We start from the raw sequence: 19,048 nt of genomic DNA on the forward strand, positions 1-19,048 counted from the left end.
TATGTCCAGCTTTCATTACCAGCAAGAGTTTAACAGACTTACATCCTTACAGAGTGTTCATGCATACCATTTTAGCCAATCCTATGTGATACATATTAAGTAATTATATTACTCATTATCTCAGTGAATAATCCGAAGACAGCTGGATCAAAGAACAATACAAATGTTCAAAATGTAATTCAGGCACATACAAGTTTTCCAAGGGAACAGGGTGTTGCTTCTCTTGGGATTTAAAGGCCGTTTTCTATGGATACATTTTTTTCCCAGTGGGCACACCCTGTTGATACAAAATGCACATTAGTCACAAAATGTTTAACTCCACCCCATATGCATCTTTCTGTCTCTTTGTACCGTGAATTAGACCCCATACACATTTACACAGAAATGTGAGAAAGCATGGTTGCATGACTATACAGCTATTAAACAATTTTACAAGTTATAACAAGACAGAAAAGATTAGCAGTAGAACAGTAACAGGTTTGAAAAAAAAGAACATGAATGAACTGAACACCAATGTAATCATCTTAATTTGAAAAGAGAGGTTTTTTTTCTTAACTACTGTTTTTGCAGTGGTTTTGTGCAATATGCTTATATAAGCTACATTATTAATGGATCCATCACTATAATGATTCAGAGTTTGATTCCTTTATTTCGACATCTTTTATTTTGTGGGTTCATTCAAACTGTGACACCAATTTCACCTCTGATTCAGCTTTGGATTCCTTTAAGTCCCGTTCATCTGCACAAGACAAGAAGGCTGAAGAAATATGTTTAGATCATATGTTGCTATTCTTTATGTATGGACATCTATATACTTTTCAATTGATATGGCTGATTGATATAACAGTTATATAGCCAAAATATAGTCAAAAGATTTTTTTGTTATTTTGTGATTTAAAAATAATAGGTGCTGCATTGTAAGTTTTAACCAAATAATTCTCTTCAATTTTACAATTTCTCCTTCAGCCATGTTGTCTACCTATACTGTACAGTTAGTTTAAGATAATATGGGTTTATTAATTTGTTCACATTGTCATTTTTATGTAAGTCCTAACTGTGAATGGTGCAAAATATTATATGGTAAAAATGTACTACAAAAAATATACAAATTAAATTATATTATTTTAATAACTTACAAAGTATATTATTCTATTCTATTCATCTGATAAATTTTAAAACAACTCTACGACAGATATCTTCATGTCAGCCACTTTCAAGTCGAGGGCTGTGTTCTTCTCTGTCTGTCCAGGTGCTTTATCTGTTTCTAGCAAGTCTCAACTTTCTTCTGCTTAGTCCGGGCAAAGAGTGGAACAAACCAATATTTTATATCTGTCAATGAATTTGATTCATGTACTGTAATCATCCAGACTTTACAACTAGTTGTAAAGAATTTACAACTAAGGAACACCTGTGCTGAGAAATTGGAGAAATTGCTGGAGAAGTTACTATACTTGATATCTCTGCTACAGTAGGTACTTAAAAAAACAAAACAAACGAGCAAGTTTACTGTTTTCTGTAAATCTAAGATCAATCCAGAGTTGTGAGCTGCTTTGACACCCTGCTGTCACTATTTGTTTTATTTAGGTACTAACATAAAAAAATATACAAATAAACAAATATTTGTAATTGTAATATTTTGTCATTCAATTTCACTTTAAAGCAAAGATAAAGTTGATCCTGAGTCATACTGTCTTCTTAGATCTGTTAAATCATTCATTTTCACCAGTGTACTTTATCAATCATATACCGACTTTGTTTTATTTTTGTTGATTAATAAAAACCCACGAGCCTCAGGAACGCCGACCCTGGTCTCCTTCCTTCTCCTACATAAGAACATTATCACAGGGTGACTTGTAGCACCTTTGCATCCTGTCTTCCTATTCTCACTTTTGTTCACTTTCCACTTTGGCCCGTCTAGCCAGGCAAAACCTCTCCCACACAACTGGATCTAATCCTTCCGGCATGTTCTCTGGTGTGTCCAACTCTTCCATGGCCTTCAGCCTCAGAGAGAGTCCATCAGATTGTCCTATTCCTAATAGCGCCCTCTCTTTGAACCGGTTATTTTCAGTCTGTGTTTTCATCCTCTGAACCGCGTCAAACAACACTGTTACTCTTGTTATAAATGTATAAATAATAAAAGTTATAAATAACCGAACAAGCACATGTCTTATGAAGTTGCAAAACCTCTGAAATAATACATTGGTCTGCGCTTGTAAAGCTTACAGAGCTAGTCAATTATATGTCCATGAATGTCAAAAAACTCTTTGTGGAATCCTTTGTCAACAAGCTTAAAAAAGGCTTTCTTAGTGAGAACATTATGGATCTGCATATGCATTACAATATATTCATAATCTTACTTTGTCCTTACTTTGTGACTGTGTTAGCATACTCCTCTCTAGACTCATCAACAATCTCCTTGCGTTTTTTTCAATTCCTCCCCAATTTCATTTTGACAGGAAAGAGAGGTGAATCACACGTTAACATGTGCAAAACAGTCGGTCTCACAACGGGTTAGTGTGCAACACAATCTTGTTCTTGCATGACATTTTTATCTCATTATAAGGAACATTATAATAGTCTCAAGTTATAACGGACAATTTCTGACGTTATATAGAGTTACTGTGAACAGACAACAACAGGGCTGAGCAAAAGATAAGAGACAGAATATCTAGAGATCACCTTTACAGTTCGTGCCTTTTCAAGTTTAAGGCTCAACTGTTTCTCTCTGCTTAGGATCTCTTCTTCGGTTTGAATGGAGTGAACCAGGTTAGCAATCTTGAGCTCCTCCTGAAGAATAAAAACTCACAATCTGATTCTATAAGATGCGAAGTTACTATTACGTAACTACAGTTTTAGCAGGTCATGTGATTGCACACAATAGGCTCCTGATAAAGTGACATGCAAAAATGCAATGATGTACTGTATCAGCTTACTTGGTATATGACCATCTCAGATTTCACCTTCCTTTCAAACTGTTTTTCATCATCTGGATAGCCTCTTTTATAGATGTCAGCAGTTTCTTTATTTCTGTCTATAGTGTCTAGAGAAAAAGGGAAAGCTTGGGGTCTACAGAGTTAAAATTATTTGATATGGTAGGGAGTTATTGCTAATAAGAATAGTTCACCCAAAAATGCAGATTTGACATCAATGATGCCAAGCAACCATTGGTTTTCGCATTTACTGTGACAGACTTTGAGATAGCAACTTTGAATATACCTGACTGCAAAAAATAAGCTAATGGATGGTTTCAAGTGATTTATAGCATATGTACAGTTATAGTAATATAGCATATGTGCTATATGTGCATTCTTTAAGCCTGACGGTGAAAACCTACATAATTTTGAGTGAACTATCCCTGTTAGTTGTGATCAAAGTCATAGCTTTCTGTATTTCTCTTCTCCTCACCTCCAAGCTTTCTCTCTTCTTCTGTCCATTATACTTCAGGTCTAGACATGTACTCAGGCTGAGGTACAGTACTTCCTGTAGGTTAATCATAACTTAAATGTTACTTTTATTTTTAACCTTTATCTTTTTATTTGGTAAATAAGTGTTTGTATTCCAGTAAGAATAATTCTGCCACCTCACCATCTTCAGCATGTCCTCTTTTTTAAGTTCAAGAACTCCACCCATCATAACATAGAGTGCTTGATCTCTCATGTTGTCATACTGCAATGAAAATTTGTGCATCTACACTACAGCATGAGACAAACTGAAATATCCACATTACAGTTATTTGCCAATATAAGCCAGTTTTCATATTCCAGTTCAATGTATTATACTACATTGCTGTTCAAATGTTTGGGGTTAGTTAGATTGGTAAGGTTGTTAAGACATTACAATTTAAAATAATTTTTCTATTTTAATAACAGGGAAAATAATAGGAAAGCTAAATTTCAGTAGCTATTACTCCAGTCTTCGGTGTCACATGATCCTTCTATGAAGAAGCTATGAAGAATATTTATATTATTTGTCAAATTTTGTGAAATAACAGAAACAGTATCATGTGAGGCTTTGGTTGCTATGGAGGAATCCATTCCAACAGCTGACTCATTATTGTTTGAGTAACACTGTACACTCACTGTTCATCTGCCTCATGGTCTCAACCCTCTGAAGCTCTTCAAGTTCTTTTTCAGTGCGTACCTTCATCTCCACCTTATTTTCTGCATGAAAGGCCTGGAGGCAAAAAAAATCACACAAAGACACTGACACTTGGCTGACGTATAGTATTTCTAGTTCCAGGTAAGCCAGGTGAAATTGATGGATGTGGATATTACTACTGTTTTTTTCCCCTACATAAAATCTACTTTCTTTTTAGACTTGAGACCTTAATGGCTCTCCCTTTGACTTGGAATCCCAGCATTCTTTCTTCAGGATCTTCCTCTGATAGCACTTAGTATTCTCCATCTCACTCTCTTCCCTTACCTTAAACAGCATGAATACACATCTAAAGAAATCTATATAAACTGAAAAGCTTGTTTATTTAAAAGATGTCTAATAAAATTTCTCTTTATTATCTGTAAATAGTCATGTTTACCCTGGTTACTTCCTGTTTTCCCTTGAGCTGCAGCCTCTGTTGTTCTTCCACATCCAGGTTAAATTCCTGTGCCCGGTTGCATGAAACTCCTTAAGCTAAGAAATCCCTTAGATATAAGGTTAAGGGTACCCTTAGTGAAACTTTGGGTTGCAAGAAAAAAACCCTAAGGGTTTCCTTAAGGAACTTAAGGCTGTTATTAAGTTTTTCCCCTTAATTATCTAAGTGTTCCCTTAAGCATTGCTACAAAGTCCTTTGTGACCATTTCACCTTAATAAATTTAAGGGACCAAAACAGCTCCCTTAAGTCAACTTAAATTCAAAATACCATGGCTGATTTAGTTTTAATTGAAGAGGAGGAAATACCAAGGCCTGTTTTTAATGATCGTAATAATCCCTTGGAGACAATGAATGGTTGATGAAAGGCTGAAAAGTATTATTATTATAACCACTTAGGAAAACAATAATTGCCTTTTCATCCTCTGTTCAGTTTGGTTTACGTTTTTTTTGTTTGTACTCTCCATAGCAAAAATATATTAATACAAGTGTGATTTTAGCAAGGGTTTGGCTTTGTGGTTCGTTATGTTCTGTTTACTCTTAGAGGTAGTAACTATAGCAACCGCGGCGATCTTTGCCGTATGTTGTCAGAAACTACTGTGAAACGCTTAGTATAAACACTTAGGTAAGGGTGACAGTTAAGAGGTTTCTTGCAACGCTCTTAATGAAATCCCTTACCTCAGGGATTTTTTCTCCCTCAGGGAAACCCTCATTTAAGGAGTTTCATGCAACCAGGCACTGGTGCTCAAGTTTCTCCATGTCTGGCAGACTCTTATTCTCCTCCATCATTGCTTTGATCTGGAGTGATGCAGAGACAATTAGGATTAACCTTTCAACTGTGTGTGTATGGAAACAATAATATGAAAGAGAAAAAAGGTGGACGATTATTTCTCTTACTGTGTCACGATGAACTTTGATGTTTTTTCTTAGCTTCCTCTTTGTCTCTGCATACTGCTGGGTCTCCTCTTGGAGAACCTGTTTGGAAACCACCAGAGTCATGATCTTATTATTCATGTATTATCTTTGAATTATTCTATTTGTCACTCATATACAATGCTTGATGTTTGTGGAAACCAGTATTATAACAACCTTTCAAGTTTGGGCTTGGGTAAGATTATTATTTTTTTTTTACCTTTTTGACATAAATCTCTTTCATTTGATTTAAAAAAAATACAGAAAACCAGAAATATTGTAAAATAACATTACAATTAAATACCTGTATCTATTTTAATATATTTCAAAATGTAATTTATTCATGTGATGGCAAAGCTGAATTTTCAACAGCCATTACTTCAGTCTTCAGTGTCACATGAAATCATTCCAATATGCTGATTTGGTGCTCATGGAACATTTGTTACAAAACATATTTTGTAATGTTTTACTGTCACTTTTGATCAATTACTACATGCTGAATAAAGTATTAATTTATTTTTTAAAAATAATACTGACCTCAGACATTTGAATAGTAGTATAGGTTATGGGTTTTGCTTATGCTGTCAATTGATTCACAATGGCAGGCTAATGTTACATAAGGTTGTAACACCTTTCCCTGTGCCACATCAGTGGTAATTTATGTAAATATATTTTAACCTTTTAAAGTCATGAAATAAGAAACACAATATGTGTGCTGGCAACAAATAATGCTATATTATATTGAGAACAATAACAAGGCAATTTTATATTAATTATACAGTAGCACATAAATAAATTCAGACACCAACCACGTCTAATTTTCTGTCAAGCCATGTGGAACTAGTTGGAGATACAAAATAGTTTTCCTCTTGTTCAGCTTCATGACTCATCTTTCCCTGCAGGAAGAATTTTATGACAGCTTATATTATGTGTCCCAAGAAACAGAACATCTCCCCAGTAAAACTGCTTAAACAGGTACAATATTGTGCATAAATATTATTTAAACATTAGAAAACAATGTGTTTCTGTACTTCTCCTGTATGAAATGAGGAACATCTGGTCACAGATTGCATGTGGATCCCAGTCAGTCATTCTGGAGGGGACAGTGTTTTCTGAGTATACAACTGACTCAAAAGAATCAGCAATTGACTGAGCATACTGGGCAGCTGCATTTGCTTTTCCAGCCCCAGAATGACTAAACCTGTCAAATGTAAATGCATGTAAAAACAAAGATGCTTCAGGTCCAGCTTCAAGGGCATTTTGTAACCAGATCAAACCATTGTAATATTTGTCAATTTGATGTTCTTTGAGAGCCCTGAGCTCACCTGAGCCTGCTCAGGCCCGTGGTGATGAGGGTCTGACTGTCTGGTGTGAAACAAACAGATCCGACTCCACCCTGCCAACATGAGTGGCTCTGCAGATGTACATACCTATCCTGCATGTTAAAAGTACACACATTTACATAACATCACATATTTGGGCAGTTTCCGAAAAACATGTTTTTCCTAGTCCTGTACTCATGGATGATCTTGTAGACATTGGTTTTAACAAACAATATCATTGCTGAGATCTCACAGATCAGTCCATCCCCACCACCTGTAGCCAGCCAGGTTTGATGTGGGGAGAGCTGCAGAAAAGCAGAACTCAGAAACTGGCCCCCTGCCTCCTTCTCTAGTATTAAGTGAACTGCTTTCTGAAAATCTATGGGGTATTGTGAAGAGGAAGATGCGATATGCCAGACCCAAGAATGCAGAAGAGCTGAAGGCCACTATCAGAGCAACCTGGGCTCTCATAACACCTGAGCAGTGCCACAGATTGATCGACTCCATGCCACGCCGCATTGCTGCAGTAATTCAGGCAAAAGGAGCCCCAACTAAGTATTGAGTGCTGTACATGTTAATATGTTTTATTTTCATACTTTTTAGTTGTTTTAGTAGTTCTCTGTATTGCCCTTAAGTTATATTCTAATTTTCTGAGATACTGAATTTGGGATTTTCCTTAGTTGTCAGTTATAATCATCAAAATTAAAAGAAATAAACATTTGAAATATATCAGTCTGTGTGTAATGAATGAATATAATATACAAGTTTAACCTTTTGAATGGAATTAGTGAAATAAATAAACTTTTTGATGATATTCTAATTATATGACCAGCACCTGTATAGGTATCGTCTGTTGTTACAGCGCCTCGGGGAAACTGAATTTTTTCAATCATTTTCTCTGTTGGCAGTAACCAAATATCTTGTTTATGCCCAGGAATCAAGAGCAGAGAGCATGAAGGATCTGATATAGGCAGCTGTGCAGGACATCTTTACACAGACGGCCATAGACATCCACACAGTCTTTTGAGTCTGGAAGTGGCACAGCATTATTAGAAAGAGTGCTGAATTTTTTTAAATGTTTATAATTTGTCCTCCTATTTTTTGAGAAGACACCTGTAAGCTGCTGCACAAACAACGTCATTAGCAGAAGCACATTTCCCTCATTTATTTTGCTCTCCGTCTTGTTGCATAGCACCAGCACTTCAACCTGTTTACTTTCCTTGTGGTACAGAGTGGAAAGGCTTACAATGGAACCTGGAGCTTCTGAAAAAAAAAAAAAGTAAAAAGACTCGTTTGAAATTTTTTTTTTTAAACAAAAAAGTTATTTAATAAAATATCAAAAATATATATACAGATCAAAATTTGGGGGTCAGTTAGATTTTTTTATGTTTTTGAAATAATCCTGCTCACAAAGGTTTCATTTATTTGAGTAATATACTGAAATGTTATTATAATCAAGAAACCTTTTATTATTATCAATGTTGAAAACATTTGTGCTTTTTGTGAAACCCAATATACTGTACATTTTTCCAGGATTCTTTAATAAAGAGTAAATCTTACTGTCAGAGGAACTGTCAGAGGAACAGCATATATTCGAGGCTACATTATCCAAAGCCCAAGTCTGCACCAACTCCAATTTGTTTGTTTTGTAAAATGCCTTCCTGTAATTGATTTGGAAATGCTCTTGAATCAGACTGAAATTATTTCTCACTTGAAAAGAGATTAATGTGTAGTTTCAGGGTTCATATTAGGGTGATGAACAAAATTTCTTACCATTTCTGCAGCAAAAAAAAAAAAAGAAAAAAAAAGAAAGAAATTAGTCTTGCAGTACTAAGCTCAGGAAGCCGCCTTCCTGCAGGGATGTTTCACTGTCATATGTGATGTAAAATTACAGCAAATGCAGTTAAAATAAGCTCTCAAGAAGACAAGGAACTAAATTAAGTCTAGAATTTCAAACTTGTTAAAAAACATTTAAATTTCAAATCCTGAAATGTTCTGATTTGATATGTATCAAGTATTAATTTACCTGTAGGGGTTAATTCAGATTAAGGTTTATACTGTATAGGACAGAGACAAGCAAAGTGTCAGGATTCACACACAGCAGGAATCCTTCCTTGGAACCTACATGGGTCAGAAGAATTTGACCAGCAGATGGCACATGGACTCTGCAGAGTGTTTCTCGTCTAATTTTACACATTGAGGAAAACAATTAAATTTCAGCAGGTGTAGCATGTTGTTTTCTTGTCAACAAATCTAAATGTTCATAGTTGAATCATTGAACCCACCTTATAGCTACATATTAATACAAATAATAGTAGCAGCATTATTTACATTTTATTTTGTATGCACTCTTGTCGTAGCACGGAATACATTATTTGTTCCTTTTTTTTATATATATCTATATATATAGAGAGAGAGAGATATATATATATAGTTTGTTTTTTACCTTTTTTTCCAGATTTTGATATCAGTACGTTGAAAATGCATTTTACTTTATATGAAAACACTATTATTTTATTACTATTATTTTTGATGTTGTTAATTGGCTAGTTAGGATGTTTAGTTTAACGGCTTTTTCATGTAATTTCATCCCTTTTTATCCTAGCAAGAAAAAAAAGATATATAAAAATAAAGAAAAAGAAAACAGGTACTGGTGACTTTTATTTTGAAGGCGTGTTTTAAGGCAGATTTTGAAAGGGAAATCCATATCAGTATATCGGATTAACAAAGCATTTCAGTGGGAACCTTCAAATTTACAATGTTGGGCACGGCGTCGTGAGTAATAAAGTAATGTCCAGCAAAAGCGAAAGGACACCATTCTCCATTAACTAATCGAATGATCGGTAAATGCCTTTCGTATATGTCGTTTAACTTGTCGTTTTGTCAGAAGATTTGCTTGCATTTCAAATAATCAGCTTAGTTAACCAGCCGCGGGCGTTGGTTACCTTGCATTTTGTCTTGTGTAGGTGCTACGATGGCTTCTGAGATGTATAGATCACGTGAATGACTGTAACGAATGTTTTAGCACGTGTCCAGAAAGATTATGCTTATTCATATCGGTTTGTGCCACACTGTAACGTTACAGTAGTACGTGCGAGTCAGCACTTCATTTGAGGAAGTAGCTAGCCGACATAGCCAGGACAGGGGATGGAGAGGCTGTGTTATAAAAAGCCACTGAGTTCCCTATCTAGAGAACATGAAAAAAGGAACCTGCGCATGATAGCGAGCCAGACTGCAATTCCTGGTCAGTGGTCACACAATTCCACGTTTCCCTAAAATAGCTAAAGGGGTTCATGCAGCTCTTACTAATACATGCACGATGTGACCATAAGAATGTATGTGTATTGTTCATTTGCATTTGGAAACATTACTTCCGCGTGTAGTGGGCTCTGTGGGTGGCTCTAATGGACTTTGAAAACCTGTTATCTCAGTTTGCTGTGCAGCTCTCCAGAGATAATTTAAATTGTTCGTGGGATCAGTTGAGGGAGGTTATGCTGCACAGGCTGATCTGCTTATGTGTTTGCACTCAGGGCCCTTGCGTTTTTTATAAGCTGATCTTTTGTCACCCAAACTGACCGTTTATCCTAAGGGTCAGCTCAGCTTTCCATTTTGCAAACTTGTCTCTTTGCAGGTGAGTGCTGGCTGAAGGAAAATGGCACACGTTGGGGCAGTAGTTGCAGCGATGGCAGGTGTAATGGCCATTCTGCTTCATTCTTCTATTCACAAGATTGAGGAAGGACACTTAGCTGTGTATTACAGGTGAGTATAAGGAAGTTGCATTAAACATATCCACAGGTTTTATGCTGCTTTTTTTAATAATGCCTAAAATACCTGTAATTTAGTTGTAGGTTGGGGGAAAGGCTAGATCAGTTAAAATTGTGTTTAACACAATGTTTGAAAATTGTAATTTGGCCAAGCCTGTATGACTTTTGTCTTCCGTGGAACATAAAATAATATATTTCGAGAAAAATAGTAGAGAAATTATTTTTTCCATATAATGGATGTCATTGGTCGCCTATTGATCTGGGGCTGGATTCATGAAACATTCTTAAGAAATGTTTTTACGATGATTTTTTAGATTCTTTTCAAGAATTTGAATTCTTAGGTTTTGTCTTAAGAACAATCTTAAGAAAAAAGTTAAGAATATTTTGTATTCCCAAAAATTCATTTTAAGAATATTCTTATCTTTTTTCTTAAGATTGTTCTGAAGACAAAACCTAAGAATTCAAATTCTTGAAAAGAATCTTCTTAAAAATCATTGTTAATAGCTACTTAATTTTAGGACAGCCCCAGACTTGTTTTAAATCCCAAACAATAATAATTACCGTATTTAATTAATTTATTGGGTTATATCAAATTAATTGTTATATTTAAGCATTACAACAACAGCTACATATAATACATAGAAGAACTAGGGATGTGCATGAGTTTTCTGAAGCTAACGATCAGAGGCGTCGTGCCCATTCAAAGTGAGGGGGCACGTGCCCCCTCAGATTTCTGAGCCAAGTGGATTTTAAATGCAGCTTCCAAACGAAAAAAAAAATTGCAGAATAATATTTTTTATATATTTGATACAATCACATCGGTTAGATCATTCAGTGCACAGCATCAGCTGCTAAATTCAAATCTGCGTTCGCTGGCTGGCGCTGAGCCAGAGACAGACGCGTTCGTACAACGCTTCATGATAACCAATCAGAAACTATTCTGTTGCGCTTATGGATGCAATGGCCAATGAGAGACGTCCAGAAGAGTCATCACTGAGACGCGGTGTTTTGTTCACTTGCTCGCTGACTGAATTATTTAGCGAATTCTCTCATCAGAAACAACAAAAAGTGCAGATGTGCGTACGAATGTAAGTAAGATATTCGTTTCATAATGTAAAGTGCTTCAGTGATTTTAGTGGGAGTTTTTGAGAGTGCCTGAACTCTGGCTAGACTGAATGAAAATGTTTTTTGATGATGTAAATGTTCTTTACTCTCTGTAAAATGAAAGTGTTAAAATAAGTATCTTACAATATTGTTATTAAAATTTACATTAGATGCAAATTCTGTCGTATTAAAAATATTTTATGGCATGATATGGCACTTAAGTAAAAAGTCAGGTTTTTATGTGTAGTTAATAGATTACACTACATTTCCATATATTGATCAAATAACAATCTATAAAGGTGCAAAACGCGTTTACCTACACATATTTGAGAAACGAGATATTTCCTGATATATTAAGCATGTTTGGAATTGTTTTGAATAAAAAGGAAAAAAATAAATAAAAAAAATAAACCTATATCAGTTATACAGTGCTTTCGTAGAATGACTTATACTCCAACCCCCCCCCCCCCCCCCAAACGACGCCCCTGCAAACGATGACTGTTAATGTAAACATGTTCGCTCATGTTTAGCCTTGGTGTGACGCTGCTTTTTGCTGACTTCAAAACTCATTAGCTACTCTAAAATGAGTCAGATAGGGAGCTTTAATGGAAAGCCGTTAATTTTAGCTTATAAATACATAATCTTTGGCAGTATTCAGTGCATATGAATGCGCAGGACACATTTGCTGTAGAAGCGCGGACTCAAATACTGGAGAGTTCACTTGGATGAGAGCGCAAAAACATTAGGGTAATCTACCGGAAGCGCAAAAAGACAATAGTGTGAGTTTAGCAGTGCGTCATGTATTCATTCAGTTAACGGCTGGTATTTTCTTTAGAAAAAAATTAAGATGTTCTTAAGAATATATTTGAGAACTTAAGAATTTTTCAATAATTACACTTTAGAACATTCTTACGAACTTCGTGGAATTTATCTTAAGAAATTTCTTAAGAAGATTTTCGTGAATCCAGCCACTGATTATCAACATTCTTTAAAAATGTTCCTTTGTAGAAGAATGTAGGTTTGAAATGCCATGAGGTAGAGTAAATGGTGGCCGAATTTTCATCTCATTACCGTCTCTTTATAGTAACAGAAGTTGTAATATTATTTCTACACAAATTAAATAAATGGCTTTTTTTTTTATCATTGACATAAATTAATTGGATTGCTTCATAATCCTGGTTCATGTTTTTTTTCCCGTTTTTTTTTTTCAGAGGAGGAGCTTTGTTGACAGGTCCTAATGGCCCGGGTTACCATATAATGCTGCCTTTTATCACCTCATATAGATCAGTGCAGGTACAAATGCCATGTATTTACAGTTGGCCCAATACAAAAAGAATTAGTTTTATTACAGCTGTACATTTTATATATCATTTATTATTCTCTTTTTCTAAGACTTTTGTAACATGAGTGGATTTTTAAAGTTCTTGAATATTTAGCATTTCCATTTATGCATTTAACAGAAGTTTTTATTAGAAAGCTAGTCAAGAACTTCAACAAGAATTTTGTTAAAGACGCTGATTTGTTTTTTTCCCCTCACGTTTGCTTCATGTTTATAGACAACCCTGCAAACAGATGAAATAAAAAATGTGCCTTGTGGAACCAGGTAATCCTTCGTGGTCTTGTTATTCCATCAAGTATGTCCTGAAAAATGACTTAAAATGGATCATTTTTGGTCTTCATTTAACTGTATTAGATATTTTCTGGGGTCCCTGAATGAAAGTAGTCATTTCTGTGTTCCACAGTGGGGGTGTCATGATCTATTTTGACAGAATTGAAGTGGTCAACATGTTGGTTCCATCAGCAGGTAAGAGCCTTAAAGGGATAGTTCACCCAAAAATAAAGGTTCTGTCTTCATTTAGTCACCCTCAATCCCTTTTCAAACATGTGTGACTGACCTTCTTCCAGTGGTGGACATAGTGAAGAACTACACTGCAGATTATGACAAGACTCTAATCTTTAACAAAATTCACCATGAGTTAAACCAGTTCTGCAGTGTGCACACACTACAGGAAGTCTACATTGAACTGTTCGGTAAGTCATTGATTTGTCAAACAGTTTATGCAGTCAAGTATACTGAAATTTCAGTTGTTTATGTGAGTGCTGCAGTTTCTGCCATGTAATTTGTTTCATCTTTGGTGTCTTCTCACTTCAAAAACATTTGCCATGGACTTGCATTTGTCATTTTTGTTTAACAGATATAATTGATGAGAACTTAAAGACTGCGCTGCAGAAGGACTTGAATGTTATGGCTCCTGGTCTCACAATTCAGGTATGTTTTTTATCTCTATGGTTTTGTTTCTGTGGTTTCAGTTTTGACTTCCATGAATTCCATGATTTTTTTGCAGGCTGTGCGAGTCACCAAACCTAAAATTCCTGAGGCAATCAGAAGAAACTATGAGCTAATGTGAGTTTATATAATATTCTGTACAATTTGATTGGATGTCTTTTAGGGTATCTCTATATTGTGTCCTTATGTTGATTTAAAATGCTAGTTATTTTTTTAAATCCTTGAGCAGTTTCTTTTGTTTTTACTTTTATTTTCACCAATGCCGAATTTATTTGACCAAAAAAGCAGTAGAAACAGAAATGTTGTTTCATTTTCATTTCATTTTCTATTTTAATACATTTTAAAATGTATTTTTTTCTTGTGATTGCAAAGCTGAGTTTTCAGTAGCCAGTATTCCAGTCTCCAGTGTCACATGATGCTACAGAAATCATTCTAATATGCTGATTTGCTGCTCCAGGAACATTTATTATTATTATCAATGTTGAAAATAGTTGTGCTGCTTAATATTTTTGTGGATTTTTTTTATATTGTTTTGCTGAAAAAATAGACAGTTCAGAAGAACAGGATTTATTTAATATAAAAGTATTTCGTAACATTCTAAATTTAGATGCATATATCTATGGTTTTAATCAAATATTCCCTTGCTTTCATCATCTGCAGGGAAGCAGAGAAGACCAGGCTGCTCATCACTGCTCAGACACAGAAAGTGGTGGAGAAAGAGGCTGAAACTGAGAGAAAGAAGGCTATCATTGGTGAGTCTAAACTTCCAAATATAATGCTGATTATGAACAGAGAGATGTTTGTGTCCTCATTCATCTTATGCATTTCTCTCATGGCAGAGGCTCAGAAAGTGGCTCAGGTGGCGGAGATTCATTTCCAGCAAAAAGTGATGGAGAAGGAAACTGAGAAAAAGATCTCAGAAATTGAAGGTCTGGTTTATCTACTGAGAATTTTCATAGCACGTGTCACGCAGAGTATGATATTCATCAGACACATTTAATTGATTGTAACAGATGCTGCTTTCCTGGCAAGAGAGAAGGCAAGAGCAGATGCAGAATACTACACAGCTGCGAAATTTGCAGAAGCCAACAGGGTAAAAAAACAAACAACACTTTAAATTTTCAGAGTTATGTGTTGTTCAGTGTAATTTTTTTTACCTTTTAAATTTAAGAAAATATGAAATATTGGTGTAAGGCTCAGTGCGCTTTGAACATAAACCTTAAATACTTTTTTGCAATAACTTTTTAGAGAAATCCTTAGAGGAGCCCGTTTGTAAAGTAATAGAAAAATGTTATATGGTGCATTTACAAAATGTTAAACCTACAAGTTTAAAGGAATCGTTCATTTGCTGAAAATTTACTAATTTTTCCAAGATTTAGATGGGTTTGCTTTTTCATCAGAACCGATTCTGAGAAATGTAACATTACCAGCTCACCAGCACATCATTGCATCCTCTGCAGTGAATAGGTGCCGTCAGAATGAGTTTAAACAACTGATTAAAAACATCACAATAGTCCACATGTAATCCACACGACTCCAGTCCATAAGTTAACATCTTGTGAAATGAAAAGCTGGGTGTTTGTAATAAAAAAATTCATCAAGACATTTACTTCAAACGTTTGCTTCTGGCTAAAAGAATACTACATTTCTCCATATCTGTTTTAATGAAAAAACTACCTTGGATGAAATGTTATAGTCGTACTAGTGTCATGTCAATTATCACATCACTGTCTCTCTCCTCCACAGCTGAAGCTGACACCAGAGTATCTGGATCTGATGAAATACCAGGCCATTGCTGCAAACAGCAAGATCTACTTTGGTCAAGACATCCCAAACATGTTTGTAGACAACAGTGCCTCCCATCCGACCGCGGGCCGGGGTGAGGTAGACTCGGCGGAGCAGCTGGAGGCCTTGAGTATGAAAGAGAGTCTTAAGAAAGCGTCCAAGCCCAAAACCACAGAACGCCCCTGAGGGGCCTGAGAGCTGTCCACCCCCTCTTCCTCTGCTGTTTCTCTCTCTCTCTCTCTTTCTTTGTGGGGATTGGGTGCTTGTGAGGCATGCTGACATGGATACTTTTCTCTCAGCTTCTGCAGTGGGTTTGGGTGCTTGGCTAACTATGGGGTGAGTCAGTCAGCTGAGGAGACTGACATACTAAGCCTGTGGTTTTCCAGCAGTCATTTGTGGATTAAAAATGTCCAGGAACTGTGCTACTGAGTATTGCCAGGTTAAATTGGTGCGATCCAAATCCGAATCCCCTCCCTGGCTAACATCAGCATGCTTTTTCCCCTTTTTTACTTTTTAATTTTTGCTTCTCTTTTACAAATCGATGCTAATCATTTGTTAGATGCAGATGCATCTATGTGAAGTATGTGAACACTTCAAGGTTTACCTTTATGTGTTGTCCTTTACATAACTGGAATAATAAGGCATCACACAAATTGAGATCAAAGGCAGTGGCCTATGTAGCTACAATCTGTTAAACTCATTTTGGAGCCAAAATTTGTCATCTAGTTTTCCTTCATATGTTGTTAAAGGGATACTTCAAAGTTTAAATTCTTAAATTATTTATTCGACCTCATGTCATTCCAAATCTGTATGGGTTATCTTTCTTCTGTGGAAAATACATCTTTTGTGTTCTACCAAAGAAATAAAGTCATGCGGGTTTGGAACGTCATGAGGGTAACGGAGTAACTGATGGCAGAATTTTCATTTTTTAGGTAAACCATCATTGTAGTCATCATTTCCATCGTCACTAACTTCATCATCACTAAAATCTTAATTTAGCCCAGCCACAACTGCAGAGATCAGTCTCTTTTACATTGGTATGTAAGAATCCATTTGTTTTAAAATAATCTCTGCTTGTTTCTCATTGATCCTAATGATTGAGAATCTTTCAACGACATTGACACCTGAATCATTGGTGTGAATTTAATTTAATGTAATGTCAGAAATAGTGGGTTTGGTGTAGTCTTGTGTAGTGTGTTAGTTTGTTGGTGTTTTTGATATGTTGGTTCTTAGAAGGTGTTACACTAAACTTGGGTATGTGGATTTAGGGAAGTTTCGAAAGACGTTAAAGTTTTTATCTGGGGCTCTAGGCTTTGAAAAGCTATGAGATGGACAGCTAATGGATTCTATAAGGTTGAGTCTTTTCCTCTATAACTGAAAATGCCTTTATGACATTAGTTAAGCTTGCTTGTTTTGTCATTACTGGAAGGAGTTAGTTTCAAAGGGAATTCAGTTACAATTAGGGCTGCTGTATTATTAGGCAGTATTGTTTTTTAGCATTGATGGGTGAATGCATTAATGATCAGATGTTCTAACAACTTATTATTGCATGCTGAGAGCCAGATGATGATTTCCTGAAGCCTCAAAAACTTCAGCAGTGTCGCCAGTAGGGGAAGCCAGTGATCTTTAAGAATATAAAGATTGGCAACAAAGACCTACATGACTCAAAGACTTTGTAAAAAGTGTCCAAGTCTGCCTAAGTTGCTTTCATATGCCAATAATAACAATTAATTGACATTTAATCAAATCATCCAAATAAGGCTTTGAATAGTGTCTTCTAGTACCATCTCTCAGGAAAAGAGACCCGAGTGTTAACTTGAATGACCTGGAGTTTTTTTCATACCCTATATTAAACAGATATCAAATGTAAGGTCATGTCTGTGTAAATCTGTCACAGCACATACTTTTACATCTACATATTTTCCATTAAAAGGGACAAGCATTCAATAGTTAGTTCCCACTACAACCAGCAGCTTCTTCCATCCTAAAATTGACAATTATTGTTTTCCTTTATGGTGTATGTTTAAGTGTCTCAAATATCTTTCTGTTCATAAGATCCCTGTGATTCTAATGGCTGATTAAATTGACTCTCGAATAAACACACTCTGTGAATGTCACTTTTTTTAATGTCAGCATAATTTAAGATCCTAATTTTAAAACCTTTATATGCAAAATTTATAAAATTTTGACAATGTTCAATTCTGTTAAATAAAACTTATTTTGATACCGTAAAAAGGACTTGTTTTCTTTGTGTCTCTGTTGTATGATCATACTGTTCTTGTCTTGTACATTAAGGAAGTGTCCATCATGTCCTAACATGGAAGTTTCACAAAGATTGTGTCATGAATTAAGTGTGTTTAGTTTAATATCAGTTGGATACATTTATGAGAAATGAGGAACAGAAACTTCTTATGCATGTAAGAACCACATTTTTTAATCTAAAGCACAAGTGCATGCAAAGCTTGCCACCATGATGCTAGTACAGTTGCTAGGGTATTAAGGGTGCCTCTCTTATTCACATATTCAGGTCTTCAGGTGTGGCTTTGATTGCTCCTTCAATGTATGTCTTTAATCTTACAACTTTTTCATGTTTTTCAGACTGTATTGGTAATAATCTGATAGCCATACAGTTATTCTCAAAAATAACTTAATGAATACAAACAGGCAGTAATGATTCATATATCAGGGTTTGATTTGCAAATAAACTCACAGTGTCTCAGTCAGTGGTATTTATCCAAGTTCAGGAAATCTCACAAACTCTCCAAGTAACAAATGAGCCTGATTCAACTTTTTGATGCAGGACTCAAGATTTACTAACAGTGCATGAATGGAAGAAGGACAAAGAAAGGAAACGGTCACTCCAGGAAGTGGGCAAAAAGGTCTTTGTCTCCAGCTGACCTTAAAGAGAGAACTGAAGCCTGGGGACCTCCTGAGTAAATATCAACCATCAGACAATCCCCTGACAGAACATTTCCTGTTGCTAATACAGAAAAATGATGAATTTAGAATTAAGACTTAGAGATTTGATAAAGGGAATGGTGTTCCTTCAATAGAAGTGTCTTGCTCAGAAAATCAGTTTGTATATTTTAGGTTAAAATGTGCTTGTGCATCCAGGATGTACCACACATTTCCTTTCTCCACTAATGAATGATATAAAGGAAGTGGCTCCACCAAAACTAAAGGTGGGAGGTGAAAAGAGCACAGTTTTTGATTGTGGTTGTTTTGTCAGGCCAACAGATTCCATTAATAATCCTTAAGTATGATTTGATTTAAACAATGTTCACTCG

The 19,048-nt window shown here is 35.5% G+C and overlaps 1 protein-coding gene and 1 pseudogene across 1 annotated transcript; one reads left to right on the plus strand and one right to left on the minus strand.

Annotated features, from left to right (window-relative positions):
* Positions 1-1,883: 1,883 nt before the first annotated feature.
* LOC132110318 (cilia- and flagella-associated protein 43-like) lies at positions 1,884-9,773 on the minus strand (annotated as a pseudogene).
* LOC132110702 (erlin-1-like) lies at positions 9,507-17,996 on the plus strand. Its single transcript, XM_059517537.1, has 12 exons — positions 9,507-9,664; positions 10,453-10,580; positions 12,901-12,982; positions 13,246-13,292; positions 13,432-13,493; positions 13,595-13,720; positions 13,885-13,958; positions 14,035-14,093; positions 14,637-14,728; positions 14,816-14,905; positions 14,990-15,069; positions 15,723-17,996. Exons 2-12 carry the CDS (start codon positions 10,474-10,476, stop codon positions 15,945-15,947), a joined length of 1,044 nt encoding a protein of 347 aa, XP_059373520.1. The 5' UTR covers positions 9,507-9,664; positions 10,453-10,473; the 3' UTR covers positions 15,948-17,996.
* The last annotated feature ends 1,052 nt before the right edge of the window (positions 17,997-19,048 follow it).

Source organism: Carassius carassius, chromosome 30 (genome assembly GCF_963082965.1).
Source record: "Carassius carassius chromosome 30, fCarCar2.1, whole genome shotgun sequence".
Lineage (NCBI taxonomy): Eukaryota > Metazoa > Chordata > Actinopteri > Cypriniformes > Cyprinidae > Carassius > Carassius carassius.

Coding starts and splice junctions, on each gene's coding strand:
- LOC132110702 (XM_059517537.1), top strand. CDS start 10,474: ATGGCACACGTTGGGGCAGTAGTTGCAGCGATGGCAGGTGTAATGGCC. Junction 12,983..13,245: donor CCTCATATAGATCAGTGCAG/GTACAAATGCCA, acceptor TCATGTTTATAG/ACAACCCTGCAAACAGATGA. Junction 14,729..14,815: donor GAGAAAGAAGGCTATCATTG/GTGAGTCTAAAC, acceptor CTCTCATGGCAG/AGGCTCAGAAAGTGGCTCAG.